The sequence below is a fragment of the Salvelinus fontinalis genome, chromosome 41, assembly GCF_029448725.1.
Source record: "Salvelinus fontinalis isolate EN_2023a chromosome 41, ASM2944872v1, whole genome shotgun sequence".
Classification (NCBI taxonomy): Eukaryota; Metazoa; Chordata; class Actinopteri; order Salmoniformes; family Salmonidae; genus Salvelinus; species Salvelinus fontinalis.
In genome coordinates, this window is record NC_074705.1 from 7,792,866 (window position 1) to 7,812,723 (window position 19,858).

General features: G+C 43.8%; 1 protein-coding gene across 1 annotated transcript in view; it reads right to left on the reverse strand.

The window, feature by feature from the left end:
* Positions 1–575: 575 nt before the first annotated feature.
* LOC129840304 (SLIT and NTRK-like protein 3) overlaps positions 576–19,858 on the reverse strand; it is a 59,723-nt gene continuing 40,440 nt past the window's right edge. Inside the window, exons 7-10 of the mRNA XM_055908105.1 lie at positions 6,215–6,318; positions 5,915–6,134; positions 5,552–5,678; positions 576–3,826 (exon numbers count right to left, since the gene is read on the reverse strand). Of these exons, the coding sequence (XP_055764080.1) occupies positions 2,751–3,826; positions 5,552–5,678; positions 5,915–6,134; positions 6,215–6,318 (1,527 nt within the window). The 3' untranslated portion in view covers positions 576–2,750. The remainder of the gene's footprint in view (positions 3,827–5,551; positions 5,679–5,914; positions 6,135–6,214; positions 6,319–19,858) is intronic.

Here is a 19,858-nt window from a genome sequence, read left to right on the forward strand (position 1 = left end):
ACCTAAATCCAATGATATGGGGACATTTTTTGTTGATTTTACATGATGTAAATCAAAAGTAGACGTTGAACTGACGTCTGTGGCCAGTGGGTTGTTTGTATGTGTGTGCAGAGAGAATGAAAGGGAGGAAGACAGGCTCATAGGCTGAAATGGACTAAATGGAAAGGTATGAACCCATCCTTCGATATCTCCTCCCACCAACCGCCTTGGACGTGTGTGTATGTGCATTTGTGTTGCGATACCGCTAACTGTGGCTCTAATAGCAGATTGTTGGTCTCCCTCCTGTGGCAGTCAGAGGAACAGCAGGCGGCAGAGACCTCAAAGACCAAATTAATTCACCACATGGCACCTCACTACACTCACCGCCCCTAGGCTCCACAGCCTAAGATGTTCTCCTCACAAAAAGATTGTATAGATTTTCTACCATTAATACGTCAGATTTCACGCTATTAGTGACTATCTATATCCTTCAATGTTTCATGTCCTAAGGCCTCTCTCATTCTCTGTTACGCTTTTTTATTCTCTCTCCCTCTCCCCCTTTTTGTGTGTGAGGCACAGTGTAATTCAAGCCATGGTTTTAGAGTAGCACCCTTTATTGTATATATGATGTGGTCACTGTAGAGAAGGCTAAACCAGATGCAGAACTGTCCTTTACACCAGGGCTGGCCAAACATCCTCCTGCAGAGATACCATCTGAACAAGCTGCTTTTCATCGCTAAAATGAAGAGTGTTTATGTTGGGCTGGAGCAAAACCCTACACCTACAGTAGGGTCGTTACTAGCTTCCACAGCCACAAAGTCATAATTATGGTTAAACTCTGCCTATTTCTACAATTTCTCTTCTTAAAATTAGATTTTAAACATAACAATAATCTTAATCCTAACATGAACCACACTGCTAACTTTATGCCTTACCCTAACCTTAAATTAAGACCAAAAAGCCAACAAAAAAATCCCATATATTTTTTATATGCGGCCAATCTCGACTTTGTGGCTGTGGTAACCAGTGGAAAGCACCCTGTATCTCTCCAGGAGGAGGATTGGCCATCTCTGCTATACACTGATATAATATGATCCCATACAGTAGCAAAGCTCCAACACACAAGAAACTAAGAATAAATATATTCACAATTTCCTCTAATATTTGTAGGAGATAAAAGCATAAAAAGGTACCTCCTTTAAAAGATAATCGATATTTCATAGAAGTGTCTTTCCCGTGTCGAAACGCTTCGTCCTGGTTTTCTGTTCTTTTTCCCACTTTAAGTCCATTGAAGTGACTTGAATGCCGTTGTCCGATGAAAGTAGTCAAGTCAACATCCCCTTTAGGGGTTTATAGCTGTGTCTCATGGTTCTCTCGTATCCCGCAGGCCCTTATATTCCACCTGAGAACAAACACTCTCAGAGCCCTATTCTGGAAATGCCCTATTCAGGAAATGCAAACATACAAACGCAAATAAACTCTTACAAATGCAAACATACTCCTCTGTCTCTTCACATGAGGAAGGCTACTTTCGACTATAATCCGGGAAATACAGTTTCAGCTTTTGATTGAATAGGGCCCTCAATTTCAGAGCAGCTCTGAGTCCCGTCCATTATTATTCAAACCTGTTTAGATAAATAGATCTGTGTTCATAGAAAAATAAGCCTTGACCACTTGCTGGCTGCTTGCAGGCCCCGGTCAAATACGTGTGTCAAATACATTCAAATACTGTACTTGAGCTGCCTTGGAGTTAGTTTGCCCAGTACAACTGTGACACCAACGGAATAGCCCCATAAGTGTGTAAGCTAAATCCAAACTCATCTCAAGCACTTTTTTGAACGTATCGGACATGTGTATTAGACCCAGGTCTGGCTGCTAGTTGCTAAGGCACTTGACTGTGTCATATCTCCCTCTTTCCACACCACAGGAGGCTGGTGAGAGGAGGACAGCTCATAATAATGGCTGGGATGGAGTGAATGGAATGGTACCCAACACATGTTTGAAACCATTCCATTATTCTGTTCCAGCCACTACAATGAGCCCGTCCTCCTCAATGAAGGTACCACCAGCCGCATGTGGTCCACAGTAACACTCAGACACAGTGACACTCAGACACAGTGACACTCAGACACAGTGACACTAATACCAGGAATGTAGTGTCCAGGGTAAACACACTTCAACACCTCTTCCACATTGTTTTCATATGGAAAGTGTTACATGCTACATTAGACGACCGTCAGACTGGGACTCTGTGTTTACACCCCCCCTCTCTTTACCACTTCATTCCTGACTCCTCCCTGTGTCTCAGTCTCTCTCTCTCACTGTGCTTCATGATGTTATTTGAGAGGCAGAGCAACTGAGTGTCTCATCAGCAGGTCTTTAGAGAGCAAACATGAACACACACCCACTATATTGTCTAACATGAACACACACCCACCAGGAAAAGAGAGCCAAGGTCTGTACCTACAATAAAGATACACAATGAACACACACCCACCACATTGTCTTGTTTTGTGATGCTGGGAATAAAAAAGCCTGATCTGATACTTAGTACTTAGTCATCAATGGTACAAAAAATAATTGCTAGTCTCAGGCACTGATCTAGGATCAGCTTACCCTTTCCAAAGCCTCATCTAAGGGTAACTTCATCCTAGTCCTAACAGCTCTCCCCACACACAGGTTTACCTCCGCATATCAACATGTTCAAGACATGACATATTACAGGAGTCATTTCTTGTCATCGCCAGCGGTTCCATAGTAACATTTATCTATTAGAACTGATAAGATCTGTCCAGGACTTCCATGTAATCCGGCTTGGTACTGAGTCTCATTCTCAACTCTCGCGGAAACTCTGAGTTCTGGCTCTGATTACTACTGCTTGGCCCCGCGCACACTGTCATTGTAGTAACCACGAGTGATTGGCTGGGTCTAGTTTCCTCTTTGGGTTCGGGGGGCTGAGGGGGTTGTGGAGGGTGGGGATAGCGGGGTGGTGGGGGACGTGTATACCTGTCCGGCAGGTCTCGGAACTCTGGGACGGGGGCGGACATTCCGGAGATCCCAAACAGGCAGTCAACCAATCCCACCTTGGGGGTGGGGCCCTGGCTGTCTATGACCGTTGGGCAGAGGGTCCCGTTTGCGTGGAGATCTGAAAGAGGGGGTCCCACTGCCCCGGCAACGGTACTGATGGAGGGGGGGGACACCTCCATATTCCATTCTCTCTCTCTCTCTGCCACCAAACGATAGTGTCCTTCGCTCTCTCTCTCCCCCGCCAAGCGGTATCTTCCCACGTTATCTTTCTCTTTAGAAGCAGAGAACTGCTGCTGTTGTTGCCTCACCACTGAATCATCCTCATTCTTATAGACTGGGCTACTGCACATGTGTGTTGAGGGACTGAGGTTAGGGTTAGGGCCAGGGTCGACGGGGAGGATGCTATCGTAGACGAGGCTATGATGCAAGGCAGATGGAGGAGGGGTCTTTGGTACCGGTAACCTGTGGTGCTGCTGCTCGGTGAATATTCCACATTCCATCTGAATCCCGGCCAGATCCACCTCACCCTGCCGCCGGAACGGCAGCTTGTCCCGCCTCCTCAGGGCATAGGCGATCAGCGCTGCTGCCGCAAAGAACGCCGACACGAACAGCACCAGCAGGCTGAGCACCAACACCGACAGAGGGATGGAAGCCTTGGTGATGGGACCCAGGGGGCCATTGCCTGGCACAGGGTAGCCCAGAGAGAAATCACCGTCTGGGGCTGTGGAGCTGTTCCACTCCTCCTGGTTCTCCACCGTGGCCTGGTGGGTGTCCAGGTCTGGACAGAGGAGGTCCAGGGAAAGAGAGCGAAGGTCTGTACCTACAACAAAGATACACAATGAAAAGAAAGGCACTTTCTTTAAGTCACTGAAGAGCAACAAACCAAACAAATATAGGAACAACAGTGGAAGAGCCCCATGCATTCACCTACACTGCACACCTGTGTAGAGGAGCGTCAACTTCACACATCCATGCCAGACATCAACCACATTGAAAATACGCAAAGACCTTCCTTCACTGGCCAGAGAACACAAGAAGAGGGGTGCCACGTTCACAGCAAGTTCCCAGCAGGAGCCCTCCCCCCTTTTGTTCAATACTGAGTAAAGGCTCTGAATACTTATGTAAATTTGATATATATTTTTTAAATAAATTAGCACCAGAAAAAACTGTTCCAACATAGGACAATGCACAGAACAATCAGCCTTCTTGTTGCAAAAAAGGCGGCATGCACCTCCAAATGGTACTCAGACGCCTGTAGGAGACAGAGACCCAGCAGGGTCCTGATGAAGACTGAGGAAGACTACGACTCAGCTACTTCTCCATGGAGAACAGTGGACCGAAAGGGCCTCCAATCTCTCTTATTTCTTCAAGCTAACTGGTGCAATATGGTTTCACATTCTGTCCCCTTTCATTCAAAGAAAATCACCTACTAAATCTTGTGTTTTTGGTATGTTTCATTGAATGTGGCTAATATGTTGATTCGATCACAATTCCCACAGCAGAATGAAACGCTAATAGCGTAAACCAAATGAGTTTGACACCCCTGGTATAGACTAACGGGGCGAACTCTAGTATAGCTCAATCTCGTGCGTCTCGCGCAGACTTCTATTTCCTCTGCGCGTCAGTTTATAGGGAACATTGCTTCTGAAATCCTTTGTTTTGGACTTTGCGTGCAAGGAGAGTTTTCTGAAGACCGTTGGTTCCAGACAGATATGTAAAACGGTTGTCCAGCTCAATCTCATCTTCCCAGATTTGAATGTGAGCGTGTATTCTATGTTTGTTACTTTTGTATCTGTTATTATTGGCTGTCTTTCCCCTGAACATTCCTGTCTCTATTCATATTCAGGACTTTCAAACTCTTGGCCATTTTTCCATTTAATCAAATACTATGGAAATACCTTTTCCCTTCCTTTCATTTAGCATTATACAAACATCTTTATTATTCATTCATCCTTTACATTCAGTACGTGATCCGGTTTATTTCCTAATAAATCCGTTGTTCATAAAGTATCTACTGTTCTCCATGAATGCATTGCCTTGCCATTTAACAGTACTCAATTACCTTCAGATAGAATTATGTGATAAGTTGTATTTATCCCTTGTTGCTAAATGCTGACTCAGAACAAACAAGTGGTGCCCGATTAATGAATTCACATAGACACTCCTTTACACCTGGGAAGTGTGGGAAGTGTCAAGGGGAGAGGAATGGTGAATGGTATGGTAATGTTAACTGTGCTAGAAAAATAAATAGAGCCGCACACTCTATATATATACAGCATATAAACTCCCAGTCATTTATTGGGTAAAACACCAATGTTTCGGCAGACGTTCAGAAGCCTTCAGATGTTGCTGTTTTACCCAATAAATTACTGGGAGTTTATATGTATATAGAGAGTGTGCCCCTCTCTTTATTTATTTTCATAGCTTACAGTTTATTCGCCGTTAGTCAGCACCTCTACACAAAATAAGGTTCTCTGGGTGTGCGCCAGTTCATGCTTTTTATTAGAATGTTAACTGTGCTGCCATGAGCCTTAGACCCCGGTACCTGTGGTCTCTTCTGGTGAGTGACAGACCACCTCCCCCACCACCACCACCGCACTCAGGCCCTCCAGCCAGCGCTTCAGAGGGGCCGCATCACACCTGCACTCCCATGGGTTCTGCTGCAGGTCCACCTGGGAGGAGATGATGAGAAAAGCTTTATTTCAGTCTGTTTCCATAGAAATGAGGAACATCTGACTAGTTCAGTTAGATGCTCTAGAATCCCCTTTACAGACAGACTGACAGACACCTGTGCCCATACATGTTACACACACACACCTATACTCATACACACCGCCCCGCTACACACACCCTGTCTGCACACACACCTAACTCACTACAAACACCCCTCCCCATCCCTTCCTCCTACCTGCACCAGTCCAGTGAGGTGCTCTAACACCCCCTCTACAGGCAGGCTGAGGAAGTGGTTGTTGCGGAGGTTGAGGCGGGAGAGGGAGATGCTCTGGAACACTCCGACAGGAAGTGACCTCAACAGGTTGGCGTTGAGGAAGAGCAGCTGGAGAGACGGCATGGGGCTGAACGCTCCCGCCTCCACCACACCGATCTCATTGTACTCAAAGTACAGGTACCTACAAGGAGACATGATCACACAGGACCCAGGAATGTGTGTGTGAGAGAGTGAGTGAGTGTGTGTGGCAGTCAGTCCTACCTGAGGTTAAGTAGACCCAGGAACATGTGTGGGCTAAGCCTCTGCAGGTTGTTGCCGTTCAGGTAGAGACTCCTCAGGGTCGGCAGGCTGGAGAACGCTCCCTCCTGGAGAACCAGACAGAGAGAAAGAGAGAGAGAGGGGGGAGAGAGTGAGCGACAGGGACAGAGAGAGAAAGAGAGAGAGAGAGGAGAAAGAGAGAAAGACAGACAGAAAGAGAGAGAGATAAAGAGAGACCGAGAAAGAAAGCGAGAGAGAAAGAGAAGGTAAATACAGGGACTTCATGTCCATTGTGCCACTGGGCCCCTCAATTTCATCAAGCGGTATGCTGAAATCCAGGTTATAGGCCTAATGTTTTGTTTTTACGCATAATTAAATCATAGATATCAAACGTGGCCATCAGTGCTCCCCGTGTATGACTCCTCAGGCTAAAGATAATCTGAACGCTAGGAGATTTTCTGCATAAAGATACCATGAATAAAGGAGATCCTCTGGCTAAAGACAACCTGAATAAAAGTGATCCTCTGGCTAAAGTCAACCTGAAAAAAGGAGATCCCCTGGCTAATGACAACCTGAATAAAGGAGATCGTCTGACTAATGACAACGTGAATAAAGGAGATCCCCTGGCTAAAGACAACCTGAATAATGAATAAAGGAGATCCTCTGGCTAATGACAACCTGAATAAAGAAGATCCTCTGGCTAATGACAACCTGAATAAAGGAGATCCCCTGGCTAATGACAACCTGAGTAAATGAATAAAGGAGATCCTCTGGCTAATGACAACCTGAATAAAGAAGATCCTCTGGCTAATGACAACCTGAATAAAGGAGATCCCCTGGCTAATGACAACCTGAATAATGAATAAAGGAGATCCTCTGGCTAATGACAACCTGAATAAAGAAGATCCTCTGGCTAATGACAACCTGAATAAAGGAGATCCCCTGGCTAATGACAACCTGAATAAATGAGATCCCCTGGCTAATGACAATCTGAATAAAGGAGATCCCCTGGCTAATGACAACCTGAATAAAGGAGATCCCCTGGCTAATGACAACCTGAATAAATGAGATCCCCTGGCTAAAGACAACCTGAATAAAGGAGATCCCCTGGCTAAAGACAACCTGAATAAAGGAGACCCTCTCTGGCTAATGACAACCTGAATAAAGGAGACCCTCTCTGGCTAATGACAACCTGAATAAAGGAGATCGCCGTGCTAAGCACAACCTGAATAAAGGATATCCTCTGGCTAAAGACAACCTGAATACAGGAGATCCTCTGGCTAAAGACAACCTGAAAAAAGGAGATCCTCTGGCTAATGACAACCTGAATAAAAGAGATCCTCTGGCTAATTACAACCTGAATAAAGGAGATCCCCTGGCTAATGATACCCTGAATAATCCCATCGCTAAAGACAACCTGAATAAAGGAGCTCCTGTGGCTAATAACAACCTGAATAAAGGAGATCCCCTGGCTAATGACAACCTGAATAAAGGATATCCTCTGGCTAATGACAACCTGAATAAAGGAGATCCTCTGGCTAATGACAACCTGAACCAAGGAGATCCCCTGGCTAAAGCCTTCCCCATTTCTCTTTCTCCCAAATACAGTCAGCTGATGTTCTTAATGAGCTGCAAAATCTGGACCCTTACAAATCAGCCGGGCTAGATAATCTGGACCCTTTCTTTCTAAAACTATCTGCTGAAATTGTTGCCACCCCTATTACTAGCCTCTTCAACCTCTCTTTCGTGTCGTCTGAGATCCCCAAAGATTGGAAAGCAGCTGCGGTTATCCCCCTCTTCAAAGGGGGGGACACCCTTGACCCTAACTGCTACAGACCTATATCTATCCTACCCTGCCTTTCTAAGGTCTTCGAAAGCCAAGTCAACAAACAGATTACCGACCATTTCGAATCACACCACACCTTCTCCGCTATGCAATCTGGTTTCAGAGCTGGTCATGGGTGCACCTCAGCCACGCTCAAGGTCATAAACGATATCGTAACCGCCATCGATAGGAAACAATACTGTGCAGCCGTATTCATTGACCTGGCCAAGGCTTTTGACTCTGTCAATCACCACATCCTCATTGGCAGACTCGACAGCCTTGGTTTCTCTAATGATTGCCTCGCCTGGTTCACCAACTACTTCTCTGATAGAGTTCAGTGTGTCAAATCGGAGGGTCTGTTGTCCGGGCCTCTGGCAGTCTCTATGGGGGTGCCACAGGGTTCAATTCTTGGACCGACTCTCTTCTCTGTTTACATCAATGATGTCGCTCTTGCTGCTGGTGATTCTCTGATCCACCTCTACGCAGACGACACTATTCTGTATACTTCTGGCCCTTCTTTTGACACTGTGTTAACAACCCTCCAGACGAGCTTCAATGCCATACAACTCTCCTTCCGTGGCCTCCAACTGCTCTTAAATACAAGTAAAACCAAATGCATGCTCTTCAACCGATTGCTGCCTGCTCCTGCCCGCCTGTCCAACATCACTACTTTGGACGGCTCTGACTTAGAATATGTGGACAACTACAAATACCTAGGTGTCTGGTTAGACTGTAAACTCTCCTTCCAGACCCACATCAAACATCTCCAATCCAAAGTCAAATCTAGAATTGGCTTCCTATTCCGCAACAAAGCATCCTTTACTCATGCTGCCAAACATACCCTTGTAAAACTGACCATCCTACCAATCCTCGACTTCGGTGATGTCATTTACAAAATAGCCTCCAAAACCCTACTCAATAAATTGGATGCAGTCTATCACAGTGCCATCCGTTTTGTCACCAAAGCCCCATATACTACCCACCACTGCGACCTGTACACTCTCGTTGGCTGGCCCTCGCTTCATACTCGTCGCCAAACCCACTGGTTCCAGGTCATCTACAAGACCCTGCTAGGTAAAGTCCCCCCTTATCTCAGCTCGCTGGTCACCATAGCAGCACCTACCCGTAGCACGCGCTCCAGCAGGTATATCTCTCTAGTCACCCCCAAAACCAATTCTTCCTTTGGACGCCTCTCCTTCCAGTTCTCTGCTGCCAATGACTGGAACGAACTACAAAAATCTCTGAAACTGGAAACACCTATCTCCCTCACTAGCTTTAAGCACCAGCTGTCAGAGCAGCTCATAGATTACTGCACCTGTACATAACCCATCTACAATTTAGCCCAAACAACTACCTCTTTACCTACTGTATTTATTTATTAATTTATTTTGCTCCTTTGCACCCCATTATTTCTGTCTCTACTTTGCACTTTCTTCCAATGCAAACCAACCATTCCAGTGTTTTTTTTAGTTTTTATTTTACTTGCTGTGTTGTACTCACTTCGCCTCCATGGCCTTTTTATATTTTTATTTATTTATACATATATCTGTTTGCCTTCACCTCCCTTATCTCACCTCACTTGCTCACATTGTATATAGACTTATTTTTTTTTATTTTTTTCACTGTATTATTGACTATATGTTTGTTTTTACTCCATGTGTAACTATGTGTTGTTGTATGTGTCGAACTGCTTTGCTTTATCTTGGCCAGGTCGCAATTGTAAATGAGAACGTGTTCTCAATTTGCCTACCTGGTTAAATAAAGGTTAAATAAAAAAATAAAAAAATAAATAAAGACAACCTGAATAAAGGAGATCCTCTGTCTAAAGACAACCTGAATAAAGGAGATCCTCTGGCTAAGGACAACCTGAATACAGGAGATCCTCTGACTAAAGACAACCTGAATAAAGGAGATCCTCTGGCTAATGACAACCTGAATAAAGTAGATCCTCTAGCTAATGACAACCTGAATAAAGGAGATCCTCTGGCTAATGACAACCTGATTAAAGTAGATCCTCTAGCTAAAGTCAACCTGAAAAAAGGAGATCCCCTGGCTAATGACAACCTGAATAAAGGAGATCGTCTGACTAATGACAACCTGAATAAAGGAGATCCCCTGGCTAAAGACAACCTGAATAAAGGAGACCCTCTCTGGCTAATGACAACCTGAATAAAGGAGACCCTCTCTGGCTAATGACAACCTGAATAAAGGAGATCGCCGTGCTAAGCACAACCTGAATAAAGGATATCCTCTGGCTAAGGACAACCTGAATACAGGAGATCCTCTGGCTAAAGACAACCTGAAAAAAGGAGATCCTCTGGCTAATGACAACCTGAATAAAAGAGATCCTCTGGCTAATTACAACCTGAATAAAGGAGATCCCCTGGCTAATGACAACCTGAATAAAGGAGATCCCATCGCTAAAGACAACCTGAATAAAGGAGATCCCCTGGCTAATGACAACCTGAATAAAGGATATCCTCTGGCTAATGACAACCTGAATAAAGGAGATCCTCTGGCTAATGACAACCTGAACCAAGGAGATCCCCTGACTAAAGACAACCTGAATAAAGGAGATCCTCTGTCTAAAGACAACCTGAATAAAGGAGATCCTCTGGCTAAGGACAACCTGAATATAGGAGATCCTCTGACTAAAGACAACCTGAATAAAGGAGATCCTCAGGCTAATGACAACCTGAATAAAGTAGATCCTCTAGCTAATGACAACCTGAATAAAGGAGATCCTCTGGCTAATGACAACCTGACTAAAGTAGATCCTCTAGCTAAAGTCAACCTGAAAAAAGGAGATCCCCTGGCTAATGACAACCTGAATAAAGGAGATCGTCTGACTAATGACAACGTGAATAAAAGGAGATCCCCTGGCTAAAGACAACCTAAATAAAGGAGATCCTCTGGCTAATGACAACCTGAATAATGAATAAAGGAGATCCTCTGGCTAATGACAACCTGAATAAAGAATGTCCTCTGGCTAATGACAACCTGAATAAAGGAGATCCCCTGGCTAATGACAACCTGAATAAAGGATATCCTCTGGCTAATGACAACCTGAATAAAGGAGATCCTCTGGCTAATGACAACCTGAACCAAGGAGATCCCCTGGCTAAAGACAACCTGAATAAAGGAGATCCTCTGGCTAAGGACAACCTGAATACAGGAGATCCTCTGACTAAAGACAACCTGAATAAAGGAGATCCTCTGGCTAATGACAACCTGAATAAAGTAGATCCTCTAGCTAATGACAACCTGAATAAAGGAGATCCTCTGGCTAATGACAACCTGACTAAATGAGATCCTCTGGCTAATGACAACCTGAATAAAGGAGATCCTCTGGCTAATGACAACCTGAATAAAGGAGATCCTCTGACTAAAGACAACCTGAATAAAGGAGAACCTCTGGCTAATGACAACCTGAATAAAGGAGATCCTCTGGCTAGTGACAACCTGAAAAAAGGATTCCCCTGGCTAATGACAACCTCAATAAAGGATATACCCTGGCGAATGACAACCTGAAAAAAGGAGATCCTCTGGCTAATGACAACCTGAATAAAGGAGATCATCTGGTGGCTAATGACAAACTGAATAAAGGAGGTCCCCAGGCTAATGACAACCTGAATAAAGGAGATCCTCTGGCTAATGACAAACTGAATAAATGAGATCCCCTGGCTAAAGACAACCTGAATAAAGGAGATCCCCTGGGTAATGACAACCTGAATAAAGGAGATCCCCTGGCTAATGACAACCTGAATAAAGGAGATCCCCTGGCTAAAGACAACCTGAATAAAGGAGATCCCCTGGCTAAAGACAACCTGAATAAAGGAGATCCCCTGCCTAAAGATTACCTGAAGAATGAAGATCCTCTGGCTAATGACAACCTGAATAAAGGATATCCTCTGGCTAATGACAACCTGAATAAAGGAAATCCTCTGGCTAAAGACAACCTGAATAAAGGAGATCCCCTGGCTAATGACAACCTGAATAAAATAGATCCTCTGGCTAATGACAACCTGAATAAAGGAGATCCCCTGGCTAATGACAACCTGAATAAAGGAGATCGCCGTGCTAAGCACAACCTGAATAAAGGATATCCTCTGGCTAAAGACAACCTGAATACAGGAGATCCTCTGGCTAAAGACAACCTGAAAAAAAGAGATCCTCTGGCTAATGACAACCTGAATAAAAGAGATCCTCTGGCTAATTACAACCTGAATAAAGGAGATCCCCTGGCTGATGACAACCTGAATAAACGAGATCCCATCGCTAAAGACAACCTGAATAAAGGAGCTCCTGTGGCTAATGACAACCTGAATAAAGGAGATCCCCTGGCTAATGCCAACCTGAATAAAGGATATCCTCTGGCTAATGAAAACCTGAATAAAGGAGATCCTCTGGCTAATGACAACCTGAACCAAGGAGATCCCCTGGCTAAAGACAACCTGAATAAAGGAGATCCTCTGGCTAAGGACAACCTGAATACAGGAGATCCTCTGACTAAAGACAACCTGAATAAAGGAGATCCTCTGGCTAATGACAACCTGAATAAAGTAGATCCTCTAGCTAATGACAACCTGAATAAAGGAGATCCTCTGGCTAATGACAACCTGACTAAATGAGATCCTCTGGCTAATGACAACCTGAATAAAGGAGATCCTCTGGCTAATGACAACCTGAATAAAGGAGATCCTCTGACTAAAGACAACATGAATAAAGGAGAACCTCTGGCTAATGACAATCTGAATAAAGGAGATCCTCTGGCTAGTGACAACCTGAAAAAAGGATTCCCCTGGCTAATGACAACCTCAATAAAGGATATACCCTGGCGAATGACAACCTGAAAAAAGGAGATCCTCTGGCTAATGACAACCTGAATAAAGGAGATCATCTGGTGGCTAATGACAAACTGAATAAAGGAGGTCCCCAGGCTAATGACAACCTGAATAAAGGAGATCCTCTGGCTAATGACAAACTGAATAAATGAGATCCCCTGGCTAAAGACAAGCTGAATAAAGGAGATCACCTTCCTAATGACAACCTGAATAAAGAGGATCCTCTGACTAATGACAACCTGAATAAAGGAAATCCTCTGGCTAATGACAACCGGAATAAAGGAGATCCCCTGGCTAATGACAACCTGAATAAAGGAGATCCTCTGCCTAATGACAACCTGAATAAAGGAGATCCCCTGGCTAATGACAATCTGAATAATGGAGATCCTCTGGCTAAAGACAACCTGAATAAAGGATATCCTCTGGCTAATGACAACCTGAATAAAGGAGATCCCCTGGCTAAAGACAACCTGAATAAAGGAGATCCTCTGTCTAAAGACAACCTGAATAAAGGAGATCCCCCTTGCTAATGAAAACCTGAATAAAGGAGATCCTCTGGCTAATGACAACCTGAATAAAGGAGATCCCCTGCCTAAAGACAACCTGAATAAAGAAGATCCTCTGTCTAATGACAACCTGAATAAAGGATAGCCTCTGGCTAAAGACAACCTGAATAAAGGAGATCCTCTGGCTAATGACAACCTGAATAAAGGAGATCGTCTGGCTAATGACAACCTGAATAAATTAGATCCCCTGGTTAATGACAACCTGAATAAAGGAGATCCCCTGGCTAAAGACAACCTGAATAAAGGAGATCCTCTGGATAATGACAACCTGAATATGGAGATCCCCTGGCTAATGACAACCTGAAAAAAGAAGATCCTCTGGCTAATGACAACCTGAATAAAGGAGATCCTCTGGCTAATGACAACCTGAATAAAGGAGATCCCCTGGCTAATGACAACCTGAATAAAGGAGATCGCCGTGCTAAGCACGACCTGAATAAAGGATATCCTCTGGCTAATGACAACCTAAATAAAGGAGATCCTCTGGCTAATTACAACCTGAATAAAGGAGATCCCTTGGCTAATGACAACCTGAATAAAGGAGATCCCCTGGCTAAAGACAACCTGAATAAAGGAGATCCTCTGGCTAATGACAAGCTGAATAAAGGAGATCCCCTGGCTAAAGACAACCTGAATAAAGGATATCCTCTGGCTAAAGACAACCTGAATAAAGGTGATCCTCTGGCCAATGACAACCTGAATAAAGGAGATCCTCTGGCCAATGACAACCTGAATAAAGGAGATCCTCTGTCTATAGACAACCTGAATAAAGGAGCTCCTGTGGCTAATGACAACCTGAATAAAGGAGATCCCCTGGCTAATGATAACCTGAATAAAGGATATCCTCTGGCTAATGACAACCTGAATAAAGGAGATCCTCTGGCTAATGTCAACCTGAATAAAGGAGATCCCCTGGCTAAAGACAACCTGAATAAAGGAGATCCTCTGTCTAAAGACAACCTGAATAAAGGAGATCCCCTCCCTAAGGACAACCTGAATACAGGAGATCCTCTGACTAAAGACAACCTGAATAAAGGAGATCCTCTGGCTAATGACAACCTGAATAAAGGAGATCCCCTGGCTAAAGACAACCTGAATAAAGGAGATCCTCTGTCTAAAGACAACCTGAATAAAGGAGATCCCCCTTGCTAATGAAAACCTGAATAAAGGAGATCCTCTGGCTAATGACAACCTGAATAAAGGAGATCCCCTGCCTAAAGACAACCTGAATAAAGAAGATCCTCTGTCTAATGACAACCTGAATAAAGGATAGCCTCTGGCTAAAGACAACCTGAATAAAGGAGATCCTCTGGCTAATGACAACCTGAATAAAGGAGATCGTCTGGCTAATGACAACCTGAATAAATTAGATCCCCTGGTTAATGACAACCTGAATAAAGGAGATCCCCTGGCTAAAGACAACCTGAATAAAGGAGATCCTCTGGATAATGACAACCTGAATATGGAGATCCCCTGGCTAATGACAACCTGAAAAAAGAAGATCCTCTGGCTAATGACAACCTGAATAAAGGAGATCCTCTGGCTAATGACAACCTGAATAAAGGAGATCCCCTGGCTAATGACAACCTGAATAAAGGAGATTGCCGTGCTAAGCACAACCTGAATAAAGGATATCCTCTGGCTAATGACAACCTAAATAAAGGAGATCCTCTGGCTAATTACAACCTGAATAAAGGAGATCCCCTGGCTAAAGACAACCTGAATAAAGGAGATCCTCTGGCTAATGACAAGCTGAATAAAGGAGATCCCCTGGCTAAAGACAACCTGAATAAAGGATATCCTCTGGCTAAAGACAACCTGAATAAAGGTGATCCTCTGGCCAATGACAACCTGAATAAAGGAGATCCTCTGGCCAATGACAACCTGAATAAAGGAGATCCTCTGTCTATAGACAACCTGAATAAAGGAGCTCCTGTGGCTAATGACAACCTGAATAAAGGAGATCCTCTGGCTAATGACAACCTGAATAAAGGAGATCCCCTGGCTAAAGACAACCTGAATAAAGGAGATCCTCTGTCTAAAGACAACCTGAATAAAGGAGATCCCCCTTGCTAATGAAAACCTGAATAAAGGAGATCCTCTGGCTAATGACAACCTGAATAAAGGAGATCCCCTGCCTAAAGACAACCTGAATAAAGAAGATCCTCTGGCTAATGACAACCTGAATAAAGGATATCCTCTGGCTAAAGACAACCTGAATAAAGGAGATCCTCTGGCTAATGACAACCTGAATAAAGGAGATGGTCTGGCTAATGACAACCTGAATAAATTAGATCCCCTGGTTAATGACAACCTGAATAAAGGAGATCCCCTGGCTAAAGACAACCTGAATAAAGGAGATCCTCTGGATAATGACAACCTGAATATGGAGATCCCCTGGCTAATGACAACCTGAAAAAAGAAGATCCTCTGGCTAATGACAACCTGAATAAAGGAGATCCTCTGGCTAATGACAATCTGAATAAAGGAGATCCCCTGGCTAATGACAACCTGAATAAAGGAGATCGCCGTGCTAAGCACAACCTGAATAAAGGATATCCTCTGGCTAATGACAACCTAAATAAAGGAGATCCTCTGGCTAATTACAACCTGAATAAAGGAGATCCCTTGGCTAATGACAACCTGAATAAAGGAGATCCCCTGGCTAAAGACAACCTGAATAAAGGAGATCCTCTGGCTAATGACAAGCTGAATAAAGGAGATCCCCTGGCTAAAGACAACCTGAATAAAGGATATCCTGTGGCTAAAGACAACCTGAATAAAGGTGATCCTCTGGCCAATGACAACCTGAATAAAGGAGATCCTCTGGCCAATGACAACCTGAATAAAGGAGATCCTCTGTCTATAGACAACCTGAATAAAGGAGCTCCTGTGGCTAATGACAACCTGAATAAAGGAGATCCCCTGGCTAATGATAACCTGAATAAAGGATATCCTCTGGCTAATGACAACCTGAATAAAGGAGATCCTCTGGCTAATGTCAACCTGAATAAAGGAGATCCCCTGTCTAAAGACAACCTGAATAAAGGAGATCCTCTGGCTAAAGACAACCTGAATAAAGGAGATCCTCTGGCTAATGACAACCTGAATAAAGGAGATCGTCTGGCTAATGACAACCTGAATAAATTAGATCCCCTGGTTAATGACAACCTGAATAAAGGAGATCGTCTGGCTAAAGACAACCTGAATAAAGGAGATCCTCTGGATAATGACAACCTGAATATGGAGATCCCCTGGCTAATGACAACCTGAAAAAAGAAGATCCTCTGGCTAATGACAACCTGAATAAAGGAGATCCTCTGGCTAATGACAACCTGAATAAAGGAGATCCCCTGGCTAATGACAACCTGAATAAAGGAGATCGCCGTGCTAAGCACAACCTGAATAAAGGATATCCTCTGGCTAATGACAACCTAAATAAAGGAGATCCTCTGGCTAATTACAACCTGAATAAAGGAGATCCCTTGGCTAATGACAACCTGAAAAAAGGAGATCCCCTGGCTAAAGACAACCTGAATAAAGGAGATCCTCTGGCTAATGACAAGCTGAAAAAAGGAGATCCCCTGGCTAAAGACAACCTGAATAAAGGATATCCTCTGGCTAAAGACAACCTGAATAAAGGTGATCCTCTGGCCAATGACAACCTGAATAAAGGAGATCCTCTGGCCAATGACAACCTGAATAAAGGAGATCCTCTGTCTATAGACAACCTGAATAAAGGAGCTCCTGTGGCTAATGACAACCTGAATAAAGGAGATCCTCTGGCTAATGACAACCTGAATAAAGGAGATCCCCTGGCTAAAGACAACCTGAATAAAGGAGATCCTCTGTCTAAAGACAACCTGAATAAAGGAGATCCCCCTTGCTAATGAAAACCTGAATAAAGGAGATCCTCTGGCTAATGACAACCTGAATAAAGGAGATCCCCTTGCTAAAGACAACCTGAATAAAGAAGATCCTCTGGCTAATGACAACCTGAATAAAGGATATCCTCTGGCTAAAGACAACCTGAATAAAGGAGATCCTCTGGCTAATGACAACCTGAATAAAGGAGATCGTCTGGCTAATGACAACCTGAATAAATTAGATCCCCTGGTTAATGACAACCTGAATAAAGGAGATCCCCTGGCTAAAGACAACCTGAATAAAGGAGATCCTCTGGATAATGACAACCTGAATATGGAGATCCCCTGGCTAATGACAACCTGAAAAAAGAAGATCCTCTGGCTAATGACAACCTGAATAAAGGAGATCCTCTGGCTAATGACAATCTGAATAAAGGAGATCCCCTAGCTAATGACAACCTGAATAAAGGAGATCGCCGTGCTAAGCACAACCTGAATAAAGGATATCCTCTGGCTAATGACAACCTAAATAAAGGAGATCCTCTGGCTAATTACAACCTGAATAAAGGAGATCCCTTGGCTAATGACAACCTGAATAAAGGAGATCCCCTGGCTAAAGACAACCTGAATAAAGGAGATCCTCTGGCTAATGACAAGCTGAATAAAGGAGATCCCCTGGCTAAAGACAACCTGAATAAAGGATATCCTCTGGCTAAAGACAACCTGAATAAAGGTGATCCTCTGGCCAATGACAACCTGAATAAAGGAGATCCTCTGGCCAATGACAACCTGAATAAAGGAGATCCTCTGTCTATAGACAACCTGAATAAAGGAGCTCCTGTGGCTAATGACAACCTGAATAAAGGAGATCCCCTGGCTAATGATAACCTGAATAAAGGATATCCTCTGGCTAATGACAACCTGAATAAAGGAGATCCTCTGGCTAATGTCAACCTGAATAAAGGAGATCCCCTGGCTAAAGACAACCTGAATAAAGGAGATCCTCTGTCTAAAGACAACCTGAATAAAGGAGATCCCCTCCCTAAGGACAACCTGAATACAGGAGATCCTCTGACTAAAGACAACCTGAATAAAGGAGATCCTCTGGCTAATGACAACCTGAATAAAGTAGATCCTCTAGCTAATGACAACCTGAATAAAGGAGATCCTCTGGCTAATGACAACCTGACTAAATGAGATCCTCTGGCTAATGACAACCTGAATAAAGGAGATCCTCTGGCTAATGACAACCTGAAAAAAGGATTCCCCTGGCTAATGACAACCTCAATAAAGGATATACCCTGGCGAATAACAACCTGAAAAAAGGAGATCCTCTGGCTAATGACAACATGAATAAAGGAGATCATCTGGTGGCTAATGACAAACTGAATAAAGGAGGTCCCCTGGCTAATGACAACCTGAATAAAGGAGATCCTCTGGCTAATGACAACCTGATTAAAGGAGATCCCCTGGCTAAATACAACCTGAATTAAGGAGATCCTCTGTCTAAAGACAACCTGAATAAAGGAGACCCCCTTGCTAATGAAAACCTGAATAAAGGAGATCCTCTGGCTAATGACAACCTGAATAAAGGAGATCCCCTGCCTAAAGACAACCTGAATAAAGAAGATCCTCTGGCTAATGACAACCTGAATAAAGGATATCCTCTGGCTAAAGACAACCTGAATAAAGGAGATCCTCTGGCTAATGGCAACCTGAATAAAGGAGATGGTCTGGCTAATGACAACCTGAATAAATTAGATCCCCTGGTTAATGACAACCTGAATAAAGGAGATCCTCTGGCTAATGACAACCTGAATAAAGGAGATCCCCTGGCTAAAGACAACCTGAATAAAGGAGATCCTCTGTCTAAAGACAACCTGAATAAAGGATATCCTCTGGCTAATGACAACCTAAATAAAGGAGATCCTCTGGCTAATTACAACCTGAATAAAGGAGATCCCTTGGCTAATGACAACCTGAATAAAGGAGATCCCCTGGCTAAAGAAAACCTGAATAAAGGAGATCCTGTGGCTAATGACAAGTTGAATAAAGGAGATCCCCTGGCTAAAGACAACCTGAATAAAGGATATCCTCTGGCTAAAGACAACCTGAATAAAGGAGATCATCTGGCCAATGACAACCTGAATAAAGGATATCCTCTGGCCAATGAAAACCTGACTAAAGGAGATCCTCTGTCTAAAGACAACCTGAATAAAGGAGCTCCTGTGGCTAATGATAACCTGAATAAAGGATATCCTCTGGCTAATGACAACCTGAATAAAGGAGATCCTCTGGCTAATGTCAACCTGAATAAAGGAGATCCCCTGGCTAAAGACAACCTGAATAAAGGAGATCCTCTGTCTAAAGACAACCTGAATAAAGGAGATCCCCTCCCTGAGGACAACCTGAATACAGGAGATCCTCTGACTAAAGACAACCTGAATAAAGGAGATCCTCTGGCTAATGACAACCTGAATAAAGTAGATCCTCTAGCTAATGACAACCTGAATAAAGGAGATCCTCTGGCTAATGACAACCTGACT